Below are 13984 nucleotides of genomic sequence, written 5' to 3' on the forward strand. Positions count from 1 at the left end.
ATGTAATAAATTGAAGTGTTTTTCATTTGTGAAGGTGATGTGTTTTTAAAAAAGGAAAAACATGCAGACACCTTTTACTACATCATTTTAATTTTATTTATTGTAAACTACTGCAGCCGCTGCCTTTAAAGGCAGACATTCAATGATCCTAGTGGTAATACGGTAATTTACAAGACGTCAGGAGACAGTGAGTGCACATTGACAGTAGAGACATTTCCTATGTCTCAGATCTGTGAGGACTCCAGCCACAGGGCGGCGCTCTTCCCGCGCGGACGCTGAGAGTCCAGCTTCAGCAGCGCCTCCACAGCGCCCTCTATCTTCGACATCCAGGTTTTCTGCAGAAAATCACATGAAGGTGGTCATGAAAAGATTTTCCATCACGTTCCTAATCCGGGAGTTAGCAGCTATTTTAAACTTTGATCATGTGAGAGCTCTGAAAAAAATTAAGAAACCACTCTAGCATTATCTGTTTTGAATATCTATAGGTATGTGTTTGGGTAAAATGACTATTCTTTTATTTTATTCTATAAAATACTGACATCATTTCTTTGTGTTTGAATTCAACAGATACTTGAATTGAATGGCGCCACACATGCAGAGATTGATGATCATGTGCATACATCTGTAAAGTAATATGAATCCCTGCATGGACATTTATAAAGCAAAAGACAAACTTGCAGACAAAAAGATGTATGCACATCTAAAGAAAATACATTTTCATAAAGGAACCCCCTGGCAGAAGCATATAAGGTCAATATAAATTACTCAGCAAGGGACAGTGGGTTTGCTCAAAAATCCTTTAAACTTGCATACATGTCAAAAGATGACTTGTTTGTTCTCTGTGAAAGTTTAAAAGTGAAATCTGACGTTACAGAAATGTATGTTAATATAAAACAAATCCACATATGAGGCTGTACATTTTTACAGAACATCATCTGTTCACTTCCTTGTGAACATCAGAGGGATTCACAGCTGAAGGGATGTACCTTGGCAGCCTCGGAGGCAGCTTGCAGGATGAACGCTCCGATACACTGTTGGTAGCGGTTCTGGTGCATGATGATGAAAGAGTGAGGCAGCCCCGACGCTACAAAGGAAGCACAACATCACAATTCTCCCATTAATATGGACTTACACAACAACGGCTGTGCACACCGTCAGAGAGACGTCAATTCATTCAAACAAAGTGAACTTCTATTACTCGAGGCATTGAGCTGATCAACGTTCTTGAGCTGCAGCCGGTCCAGAGAGACGGGCTGGTCCAGGACCGTGAAGGTGCAGCCCTCCTTCAGGAGCTGGTCCAGCTCCAGGCTCTGAGGCAGCCTGAGGGGGTTCTGCTCCGGGCCCACGGACCGCTGCACAGGAAGTGATTAAAGTTACACCAAGCCTTACACTGGATATCTGTCCAGATCAGACTGAGAGCAGGAGAACGCAGCACTACATTATTATATTTATTTAATCATTTTGTCCAGTCATGTGCATTGTACAAACTCTTTTTTCCCAACAAAACAAAGAAACATGCCTTAGCGCAGTGCTTCTCAAAGTGTGGTCCGTCAGCGCCCCTTATTGGTCCGTGAGTATATTGGTAAAATTTCACATTTGAAATAAATAAATACATTTAAGTTTTCCGCACTCTCGCAGGAATATCTCCGCAATGAAACAAGCTTAGGTTTCACTTTCAATTGCATGATATAGCCCTGCGCAACACCTTCATCACACATGTTGCCACTTGTTTGTACCATTTTCATGCAATTTGTAATCTGTTCTAGAAAAACGATGTGATTTTGGATATTTGTGGAGTTAGGTGGTCCGCGAGTATTTTTGTATTGGTTAAGTGGTCCTTGGTATGAAAATGTTTGAGAAACACTGCCTTAGCGTGTGCCTAAAATAAATTGAGAATAATATTTTTTTTAAATCAGGGTAATATATAAAAAAATCTATCGATTAGTAAACTGATAAATTAAAGATACAAATAAAATAAATATATATTAAAAATCAGATTAAGGGAAGATAATAATATGATATCTATAATGAGAAAAAAATCTAAGATAAAGAGTGAGATTAAAATCGATTGCAAAGCGTCGTACCTTCTTGTTTCTCTTTATCTTTGTGATCAGCAGGAATTCGTCGAACAGGAACAGATAAACATCATTCAGCTTTGTGTTCTCTGGTGATCAAGCACAGAAAGATGACAGGAGTTAGATTGTTCCTAAACCGAGTCACTGAGCATGTGACGTGTTGGAGCGGTACCATCTGTACACACCTGTGAGCAGCATCTTCCCGTCGTGCAGGAGGCTTCTGTGAGAAATGAGATTCTCCAGAGTGACAGCCTTTAAGAGATGTTTCAGATTCTGAAGGATAAGAAAAGTATGTTCACCTTTTGAAACGTTATCCGATATCAAAAGTGCCGATACTAAAGTTATCGCTAATGACACACTGCATTGAAATGTGAATAGCTTTCTATGCTCTTCCTTATATCTGATTTCTAAGCTAGATAAATGATTTGATCATTTGTCAAGTGTTGCTGCTCTGTCAACAAAGCTCTCACAGACACAGATATTCATAGCACACACACACACACACACACACACACACACACACACACACACACACACACACACACACACACACACCACACACACACACACATCACACACACACACACACACACCACACACACACACACACACACACACACACACACACACACACACACACACACACACACACACCACACACAACACACACACACACACACACACACACACACACACACACACACACACACACCACACACACCACCACACACACACACACACACACACACACACACACACACACACACAGACCTCAGGGACGAAGGCGCGCTTGTCTCTCTCCCACACAGGCAGCCACACAAGGGCGTCTCTCAGCTGTTTCACCTTCTGGTAGTTATCCAGCCATTTCACCTTTCCCTCTAAATCGCCTGGAAGCAGAGAGGCATCGGTTCAATCAAGAGGGACAGAAAGACACAAATCTCTCTTACTGTTTTGAAATCATCATGTGTTATGTATGCGTCACATTAATAACACATAATCACAAAGATAAATGGCTCTTTAGCACTACTTTATTATCTTGTTGTGCTTCCTTCAGTGTAGTGATGGTTGCCTACCAAACACGGGCGTGACCGTGTCGTAGGAGATTTCCGCACACTCGGCTTTTACGGTAAATATTCCGCACACACCCAGAGGACATTGGCCGAGGCTACAATGCGGCTCGGCCTCACCTTTTTAAATGGTTTTATGTATTTGTGTAATCAAAGATCAGTGAGTCCATGCCGTTTGTTTTTCTAGGGCTATTTGTTCAATGCCACAAAGTGTCTGTGAGGTGCAGTGCCGCAGCACATTTCCCACAGCCTGTCCATCTAGTTACAGAGTAAACCGATACAACAGGTCTGTAAAAAAGAAACAGACTCCTGGCAGCCAGCCAAAACGTGAAGCTCGTTTATTCATAAGTGCCCTTTTGTTTGACAGTGATACCCAATGTACATCTATTTAACATGCTGCTGTATTTGACTGCTAAAGGCTTCTCAATCATCCGCCTGGAAAGAAAACTAGAGTCCTGATCACCTGAGTGACATAACTGAGATGTCTAATGCTCAGCTCGTCATCAGACGCTGAAAAAAACCTTTAAGTTATGAAACTAACCGAGCATCGACACTGTGCTGACTCACCCAGGGAGAGTCAGATAAGGCAGCGCTGACATGCTCAGTGGTGAAGAGCATCACTGTTTATGTAAATAATGGCATATAATGTACAGATTATCTTGGCCAGGATGATTGAGATTCACTATCTTATCTTGATAACAATTATGAAATGAACACTAGACCATAGAGAAACAGCAGTCTTAAACAAGGTCATTGTAAATAATAAGTTCCCCCTGCATTAATTTAAAAAAGCAACGTAGCTTTAGTTGTTCCATCTTTCATGATAACTCCTGTTGTATATTTCAGGCTCTATTATTAACTTCTCTAGGTCACATGTTAGGATATTCATGATTCTCCCAATATTGGTAATTCACCACAATCAACTTATTTTTTTATTATCAGGGAATCCTATAATGTCCCATTCATATTTCTCAATATGGGTTTTTCAATGAGAGGGAAGTAACTTGGTGTGCTCACATATGGAAGTGTCCACTTGCTCGGCTATAACCTGCAGGCCTCTGGTCTCGTTCTCCGTCTGGCATCTCTTGGCGATGTTCCTCAACAGCAGCGGGTACCGAGTCAGCCTCTGCAGCGGCGCCACCAACAGGTCGCGGAGCTGCAGCCTGCGGCACTGTTCGTTCCTCTCGCACCACTGGGGAGGAGAGAGAGAGGGTGAGAGGAGAGCTGTCGGTGGGAGAAAGAAGAAGGTCAGAGGGGTGAAAGAGTGGTCATGGTGTTTGTTTGTTAGAACAGAAGGGTAATGGGGGGGGGGGGGGGTTGGATGGGCAGTGATATCTTAAAAGCAAAAGGCCTAACAAAAACATAAGCATGAGGACAGGGAAGGTTACACAAGGGACACATTCCTGTCTCTGAGAGGCCTTGGTGACACTGAACTGGTTGTTTGCGGTTAAGGCCGTGATGAGTCGCTGCCTGCCGCGGTGTTAAGGTACATGGCCGGCCACACACCCACACCATACTTGCCAACCTTGAGACCTCAGAAATCGGGTGGACACACACACACACACACACACACACACACACACACACACACACACACACACACACACACACACACACACACAACACACACACACACACACACACACACACACACACACACACACACACACACACACACACACACACACACACACACACACACACACACACACACACACACACACACACACACACACACACACACACACACACACACACACACACACACACACACACACACACACACACACACACACACACACACACACACACACACACACACACACACACACACACACACACACACACACACACACACACACACACACACACACACACACACACACACACACACACACACACACACACACACACACAGACAGAGAGAGTTCCCCCTGTACCTTCACGTAGGCTCCAAAGTCCTCTCGGGGCTTCAGGCTGTCCAGATAAAGCAGAGCCGTGGAGTAGTTGAGGCAGTACTTCTGCAGGCAGTGACAAACGCTCTCCTGGAAAGCCTGCCAACAGATAGCAGTGTTACACAAACATCAGGAAACAGACTGCAGCAGGCATCGAGCTGCAGATAAACACATCATAAAAAGATTTGACTCGAGCACAGCATTTACCCTGTTTCTGAAATATTATCGATTGCTGTGATAATAATTGAGGTTTTTATTTTTCTCCTTGATATTTGGAGCTGAGATATTCATTATAAAAGAACACAATATTAAACTAATGTTCACACATTTGTTTTAAAGTGTGAAATGTTTTCTTTGTCTTATAGTGGAGCTTTACACTGGAACCATTAAGTGAGTGTACAGTGACAGTCAGCGTGTGTGTGTGTGTGTCCACGTGTGACTGGGTCAGACTTGCCTTGCTCAGCAGCTCCAGCAGGGTGGGCCCGCCAGCCTCTGTGATCTCAAACGTGTCTTTGATGACGCGGAGGAGGTTGTTCAGGAAACCAAAGCTCACCTGAGGCAGGAAACACTCACGTGTCAGGTGTCAGCACGCAGCCATGCAACACCCTGGTGCGTCACACACAGTTTGTTTACAATATTAACACTATTTAAAGGTCCCCTATTATACTGTTTTTCATCAATATATTGCTGGGTTTGGCTCCAAATACCACACAGATCATTGTAGCATCCCATAATCCCCTCTGTTTCAGCCCTGTTTCAAAAGTGCTGATTCTCTGTCTGTTACTTTAGATGAAAATAAGGAGCCACTCCCCACGCCCCTCTGAGAGATATTTGGTTAAAAAGAACACAAAAGTGTTCTAGGAGGAGATTCAAGTGATAAGGTGGGGGGGGGGGGTTACCTTGGTTGGTGATTGGCTAATGGTTACGCAAGCAAAAAAATCGTTATGACATCAGAAAGTGGCCAAAATCAGGTTTTTATATAAATGGATCAGGACAAAAAGTGAGCGAATATTTTTAACTGAAACTTTCAGAATCTCTTTCCACAGAGGGGACACATGTTGATGTAGAAGAGACATGGAGAAGTGGATTTTGCATAATAGGTGACCTTTAAGAAACACTGCTTCTAATGACCAATACCAAAACAAAAAAAAACACAATTCAATCAGTAATGGTTAGAACGCTGTGGCGTGAGGCGTCATATACGAAAGTAAGGAGATTTCGACTCCTCAGTTTAATCTCTGGTACCACCAATAAGAAAACTATTTATGTTGTGAGATAAGATACTGTTTTAGACATTATATTTTATAGCTTTAGACAAATTGTTTCATTGTTTTATGAACGTTGTTTCTAAAGCTTTTGTATGATTTTATTTTAAATATCATTCATGATGTTTATGTTTGATTCTTTATTGCATGGCTAACTGTCCTATGTTTTTGGTATTTTACTTTGGTATTGGTGCCTCTTTATAAATAATTTATATTTTGTATTGAGGTTAAGACAGAGTTACAATTTGCTGTCTTTTACATTCTGATTCAGCACAAGAAATGAGACTAAATGACAGATACTCCCAATATTTATGTAAAATAAACGTAAACTAACAGGACTTATGCTACGTATTAGCATGGTGTCTCACCAGGCAGAGCTCATTGAGGTTTGCAAACAGCCTCCAGGACTCGATGTCGGCCAGGCAGTTTGTCATCTGAAGGTTTGTGAGTGTAGCCAGAAAGACCTGAAAGCAACAAGAAGTCCAAAAGAGAATAGGCTCAGGCTTTTAGATTTATAATCCATCAGTGTGAAGAATGGAAAACTAAAGAGACTTTTACATGAACCTCCCTGTAAGGAATTTAGTGACAGGAACACAACACAAAGCAGCAGGCGTTGAGTTTCCTTTGGGTTGGGTCGATTTAATTGTGATCCTGTGTGTGTGTGCGTGCGTGTGCGTTTGCATTTAGAGGTTTGTAGGGACAGTCACCTCTTTCAGAACCATGAGCTGATCCAGGAAGTAAACACACTCGCTGGTGAAGAGTTCCAAGATGGCCTCTTGTCTTTTAAAGCCCTGAGGGTCAGAGGACGCGCTCACCTGGGAGGAATGGTCCTGCAGGAACTCTGCCAGAGAGTATTCCTGCACACACAGGGAGAAATACAGAAAGTATCACTTTTATTAAGAAAGACTGGAAAATGATCATTATATGTATTAGTGTGTTGGTATAAAAGGTCAACTGTGTCACTGTAAAGCTCAGACTACCACCCTGACACACTGCAGCGTGTGTCAGTGTTTGTTTACATTCACGTGCAGGGTTGACCTGACTGGTAACTGCCTAGAAATCCTGGTTCTTGAACAACGTGACTCATCTAAAACGTTGCGGGAGCTTCCCTTTAACTGCCGTCCTGTTATTTCTGAGTCACTCGTTAAACACTGAGATCTATTTGGTTTGGAAATCTCGACCTTTAAACCTAAACTCTGACTTTGCTTGCATTAGAATCCACTGCAAAGACAGAATCAACATGGTGATTTACATAACAAACAGCCTGGATGCTTAAGGGCTTTTGCTGCTGACAGTGCTCATTTCTCACCTTATACCTCTGCAGGTCATGGTTCCTCCAGTCCTGAATCTGTGATGTTGACAGATAGTTTTCAATATCTGCAGCTGTGCCTGTCTGTGACTTCCCTTTAGTCTGAAAAATACACAGTTATTATATTAAATGAGTCTTCAAAACACTATGTCCAAAAACTGAACTTTGGTTTGAGTTCTGCATTTCAAATGTTAAACCTAACACAAAAGCTGAATAGAGGAACCACATTAATCTGCTTTGAGAAGTGGGTCAGGGAACAATGTCCAAACCAACTGCTAAAACAAAGTTCATAAAAACACACACACACACACACACACACACACACACACACACACACACACACACACACACACACACACACACACACACACACACACACACACACACACACACACACACACACACACACACACACACACACACACACACACACACACACACACACACACACACACACACACACACACACACACACACACACACACACACACACACACACACACACACACACACACACACACACACACACACACACACACACACACACACACACACACACACACCCTACCGTGCTTCGCCGTGAAAAGGGCCACTTTGACTTCTTTGTATCTGTACAAAATCATAAACATACGAAAAAAAGATTATAAACAAAACAGATCAAGCAGGAATATGTGCTGCTGTGCAACAGATGACAGGATTATAATGAGACAAACTAAACCGTGTCGGGCTTTAGGGTTACAACTTTGGACTTTCTATGCAAATATAAGAGGTGGAATTAAAGACGCAAAAGTGGCACAAAACACACAGACAAACTATAATCTGATAAACCCGTTCAATCTGAGGCTAAGAACGGTTTCAGTGCTAATGCTCAGAGTCTCTAAATCAGCATCAAGCATGGAGGTGTTGTACATTATGGTTTTCTTGATGAATGACTGCATTGGCATTCAAGATTTCTGATGGATTAAATAGAGAATTGGGGTTTGTTTACAACATTACAATGTAAATTGATAAAAGTTCTGAAGTGGTCAAGCATCATAGCTCATTGCTGAAAAACGAATGGGACAGCAACTTTGGGCTTACAGCTGTCTTTTAACTAGAACATATTACAGGACTGTGATTCAAATCTCAAGTCAAACCAGGTTACTCATCCTCCTACGTGTAGGTGTCAAGGGTCAACACCTAGACTGTGAGGGGTTTAAAAAAAGCAGCAAAATCAATTAATAATCAAACCTGTGATGCTCACATGTTGTTTGGGTATTCAGAACAACATGCGAGGATGGGTTACAGCATGATAGCTCATTTTGCAAGGGCCAGGTTTATAAATGTGATAAATGAGGTTGAAGAAGCATCAATGAACTTATACTGTAGGGTTAAATCAGCCGTTTGGTTTGCATAGCACATATTATTAGCATTATTTATAAAACAATGTAGAATATTACCAGAGAATGAGTCGTTTAACATGTCAGCCGCTCCATTGGAAACAAAAAGGTCTCCTGGTGAAACGTCCGATCCGGGTAAGCTGACCACCACGGAGCTGCGCCTCCTCTCCTGAAGCCTGAGGGAACTGACAGACACGCCAAGATTAAAATCAGTAGTAACGCTTAACATCTTCCAAACAGCATCCGATACTCAGTTACAAGAAGTATCTTACTCTATTGTAAATTAAACACAGCAAGAGGACCACAGGAAATAACAGAATTCCTCTTGGCATTTTACATGGTTCAAATACCTCCAAAATACCATCTGTATTGTGATGCAAAATGGTGATTAAAATGAGCAAGAGAACTTATCAGGGATAAAGTGTTATGTGTGTGGTTTATGCACTATTAATGGCTCACTATATTTAGGTGGAAGGCAGCGAGCTGTCAGTGTGCCAGTTGTAATCCTCCTGGTCTCTTTTTCATAGTTAGTAACCAAAGCATGGCTGCGGCTGGAAAAACACAGACCTGCCTTTTACCCTCAGGCGAAGCTCGAGCAGCCACTGTTCAAGTGTTCTGACTTATACCCTGCTGTACTCCAGGGATTACGGCTGGATGTTAAATAGATAGGTGTTAAAAAATAAAAACCCTTCTAAATGTAATTCAATGTTTTATTTTGTGCCGAGCAGACTAATAATCTTGACAGGGCATGGCCAAGATGAACATTTGTATCTGTTAGGCCAATAAAACAATTCTTAATGTAGTCAAACTTGATTGTTGACTGCATGACTCAAACAATCCCAATCCCAACTGTAGCTCTGCTAACTGGAGGTTTCCTTCAACGTGGCTGCAGTCAGCAGAAAAGGTCTGCACCGCAACAAGAAGAGCTGGTTTAGCCAAATCTTCACTTTCAGCCCGCTGATCGACAGCTGGCCAGTGATCTGCGTCGTTTCACTTTTTTTTTTAAAGAGGGTTTGCCTTTAAAAAGAAAAGTTTAGTTTGGAAATTGATGAGGAAGGAGACATAGAAATACAAAAACTGAGTTATAAAATCCAATTCAAACCATTGGTAGATTATTTACACAACAGCAATTATATCTGGGTTGATCAACTCATTTTAAAAAAGGTAAAGGTTATCAGGACAGGATCAGACCATAAGGAAGCCTGGCTCGAGATGCGGGCCAATGACCCTGTTTATAACAACACACGGAAGTGGAGCAGAAGTAAAAGCAAGGGCAACAACGCTGGTTCTGGTTTTTCTCAGTTTACCTTTCAAATGTAAAATCTGCTTTATTAGACTGAATTATCTCTTTGAAACTTTGTCCCTCTTACTGTACAGTAGCTACAGTTGCACAAGAAGCAAACGAGACTAACTTGAACGCACATGTGTGCCACATGACTGACATGGGGATATGATGTACTGGGAGGATAAGTTAGTCCGAACCCAAGCAGGAGTACAGGAGTGGTATGTTTCTTTTTTCTCCAAGACACTTGAAATTGTCAAAGCACCAACTGTTTTCCTCTCTCTCTGGTAACCTGATACAACCCCCCTACCAGATCAATGTATAGGCAGGCAGTGCTGAATCAGTGAGACGGACAATGGTCAGCACCTGAGCACTGTAGAGGATACGTGCTTAATGGGACAGTAAGAAAGGCACGATTACTGCTCTAAACCAGGTCAATGCCTCCTTGCAGTTCATTTCACAGCGGGCTCACAATGACATCTTGTTGCTTTGACCGTTCAGAAAGCTTCCTCTGTGTCAGCCTCTCTGCCAACGAGAGAACTTGTAAAAATTGTTGTTTTGTTCCTGTACAACAAGAGAAATAATTATGCTCAAAAACAAAACTGTCTCAGCCAATGGCTCGCAGGGCCCGGCACTGTAAGAAGCACAGTGCCAGGGAACAATTAACGGGACAATAGCTGCCTAATTATCCAGTGAGGGGAAGAGCCCAGCAGCCCAATAGGAGGGGTGTGGGTGGAAGTGAGAAAACAGCCTTAATGAGGGTTTGTCTAGCCCGTACATAACCATGGCACTCTCAAAACTTAACCCACCAAGCTTATGCCCCATTAACAAAGACATGAATGACAATGAATGAACAATGAGGCTCCTTTAACCGAAGGTCCAATCATCCTCGCTCATGAGTGTCCTGAGAGCACATGGGAGGCCCTCATGATGCTGAGTGTTGTAGCACACGTTGTCCCAAATATTTTTAACAGCAGCGTTAACGATGGAAATTAGAGATGAATCAGAGAGATGGAAAAACAAACGTGAACACTAAAGTCCAGTTTATCAGTTACAGGAAATATATTTGACTACATTCCTGATATGCAAACATATTCTCACATGCTTCAAAGTGAAGCATGGTTTTTTGGCGACAGGGCACACAGACGACATGCAAAGCAGTCCAAGAGACACCTACCTAGTGTGGCAGAGCTCTTTCTCCTGCAAAAAAGAGGAAAACACCGCATCAGTCAATGGAAAACCATACACAAAAACATTGAGTAATTAACTTCTCCTTGAAGTTCCAGCATTTAATCAAAACAAGTTCTTATTTAATGTATTGCTCTGAAGTTTACAAAGCTCTAATTATTAAACTATTTACATGCCATAATTTTATCACTGTCTTACAGTGCACTCAACATTTAATAGAGAGTGCAGAGACCTCCTATGGCCAACGATACCGCTGTATCACTTTCAAAGACATTCTCATTTGAATCAGTGTTTTAAGTGGTCGCTTGAATTGAAAAGCCTCTGATATCTGAGGAGAATGTCGGGACTCTATTGAGAATGAGCTCGGTTGAATACCACGAGCTGATGAATAGATCTCCCCATTATCTTTTTCCATCGCTCACTGACCCCTCCATTATTGGGTGACTGCTGACTGCGGTGAATAGGGGCCCAAGGAGAGCACTTCCCAGGGTTCTCCAGGCAGTGGGCTTGGTCAGAGCTGTCAGTGCATGTAACTGCTGATTCATTTGCTGTCAAAAGCTTGCATTGTGAGTGACCACCACAGGAGGCAAGGCAGCATGAGGGAGAGAAGGTTTCCGCAAGGAAGGAATGTGTAACCATTTAATTTATAGGCTTTGTATAAAAAACCTCACCAGACTAGAGCGTGTGACTCGTGGTGGTGGTGGTGGGGAGATGTTTGCGTGATGATTAGGGCATCAAATGATTATAAGTGCAGATATGTTTTAATTAAAGTCACTCAGACAACTTGTAAAAACTCACCTGTGCTCCACTTTCAGGAAATCTAAAATCTTGCATCACAGTAGGATGAGCACTGCGACATTCTTGTATTTTACAAGTGATGCCATTGTCAAAAGTCTTTGATCTGTGTGATCTTGTTCTCTGTCGCCCTGAGGATGAGATGGGCTGAGGATCGGGACAGATCTCTCCATCAGAGAGGGGGCTGGCTGCGAGAGGAGACTTGACTCTGTGTACTGGGGACAGAGGGGTTGTGGGGGAAGGCTCCTCCTGAGTGCTCCCCATCATCATGACAGGGTCCCGGAAATCCGGTAGGATAGGACGTCGGGTGCTCCTCATCCTCCTCAAGGTGGGAGACGTGGAGATGCGTGCGGGGGCTTGTCGGTCAAACTGGAAGAGAGGTGCGACCAAGCCATCATTGTCCACCAGGGACGAATGTCTCGGCTTGGAGTGTGTCCGTGAGAGATCTATGTGCATTATGATTGGGCAGCTGGTCTGACACTCCTTGTGCTCTAATGTCCCACAGTCTGTTTGTGTCTCTGCATTTGCCACACCTGTAGTGACAACTTCATTTTCAACCCACTCAATGTAACTCCAGTCCAGCTTCTTCTCAACGTCCTGGTCTTTATCCTGTAGAATAACGTGCTGCAGCGTAGACATTATAACCTCAAAGGCATTGTAGTGCAGCAGAAAACGTGTGATATGATGGTCGGGTTGCTCCACCTCCACTGAGTTAAGGTCAGATGATAATCCTGTTGCATTCCAGCACTGTTCACACCATTCACTTCTCAGGCTTCTGGGGAGAAAAGTAAAAAATGTGTCAATACAATAAATGTGTTACAAAATTAAGAAGGGTGGGCCCAACCAGCCTCCTAATCTCCTGAAAGAGGATTTGAACAGTGTTAAAAATAGACAGTTGGCAGTAAAGTGGCCAATAGGAGATCAAGTGTACAGTTTAGTAAACCATAACACTCCTATGTGTGTGAATGTTGGCAAACCATGTGAAGTAGATTCAGTTATTGGGTGGGAATAGTGTTGCTACAGCACACAATGTACAGTAATTACATAATGTGGCATTGTGGTGTGTGAGACAAAGAACCAGAGGCAGCAATGCAATGTATTTCAACTCTGTTGTCTCGGAGTACTGCCACTGTTTGTACACTGGTATTGATTTTCCCCTTTGGTAGCCGACTAAAGATGGCCCACGATAGTTTTTATTATCGTTTTTCCTACATATTAGGTTAATTTCAAGCCTTGCATGCTGTTAAGTCACATCCACGAGGCAACAAAGGTTAGAGAAACAATGTCTGAGAAAGTTTACAGCACTAATCAACTGCTCTGAAAAACACCTGTGTGAAAGCAGAAGCCACATGTGCTCGGAAAACAGCTTGTTACATTTTAACAAAGTCTGGTGTACTACTTACATATTCCGGGAAAGACTTGAACGACTCGCGGGGAAGTGACGAGTGACCGGGAGAGAAGTCCCGCCGCTGTCGGAGGCAAACTGAGCCGGCTCGGTATTAAACTCGCAGTTTGCAAAAGAAGAAGAAAGCCTCCGACGGTGTTTAGCTTTCTGACAGAACACACGAGCGAGGACACAAGTCCGTGTGCTGCCGACTGACGGAGGGACGGAGGAGAGCACTGTCCGCGAGCTGGTGGAAAGGTGCGACTGCACTGCCTACATGGGACA

General features: G+C 42.9%; 1 protein-coding gene across 1 annotated transcript; it reads right to left on the reverse strand.

Annotated features, from left to right (window-relative positions):
• Positions 1 to 72: 72 nt before the first annotated feature.
• plekhg7 (pleckstrin homology domain containing, family G (with RhoGef domain) member 7) lies at positions 73 to 13984 on the reverse strand. The gene is made up of 17 exons (XM_034215540.1): positions 13719 to 13984; positions 12319 to 13090; positions 11510 to 11532; positions 9111 to 9235; positions 8240 to 8280; positions 7672 to 7773; positions 7070 to 7219; positions 6731 to 6826; positions 5552 to 5650; positions 5083 to 5196; positions 4160 to 4334; positions 2847 to 2962; positions 2261 to 2348; positions 2085 to 2164; positions 1199 to 1352; positions 987 to 1084; positions 73 to 335 (listed from the first exon to the last, which is right to left on the reverse strand). The coding sequence occupies exons 2-17, from the start codon at positions 12952 to 12954 to the stop codon at positions 225 to 227; spliced, it is 2208 nt and encodes a 735-aa protein (XP_034071431.1). The 5' UTR covers positions 12955 to 13090; positions 13719 to 13984; the 3' UTR covers positions 73 to 224.

Source organism: Gymnodraco acuticeps, unplaced genomic scaffold (genome assembly GCF_902827175.1).
Source record: "Gymnodraco acuticeps unplaced genomic scaffold, fGymAcu1.1, whole genome shotgun sequence".
NCBI classification, from domain to species: domain Eukaryota; kingdom Metazoa; phylum Chordata; class Actinopteri; order Perciformes; family Bathydraconidae; genus Gymnodraco; species Gymnodraco acuticeps.

Excerpts from the sequence above, each read along its gene's own strand:
- plekhg7 (XM_034215540.1), bottom strand. The coding sequence starts at position 12,954 with ATGTCTACGCTGCAGCACGTTATTCTACAGGATAAAGACCAGGACGTT. Across the intron at positions 4,335-5,082 it reads ACTTTGGAGCCTACGTGAAG|TGGTGCGAGAGGAACGAACA; the intron begins GTACAGGGGGAA and ends TCTCCTCCCCAG. Across the intron at positions 2,349-2,846 it reads AGCGCGCCTTCGTCCCTGAG|AATCTGAAACATCTCTTAAA; the intron begins GTCTGTGTGTGT and ends CTTATCCTTCAG.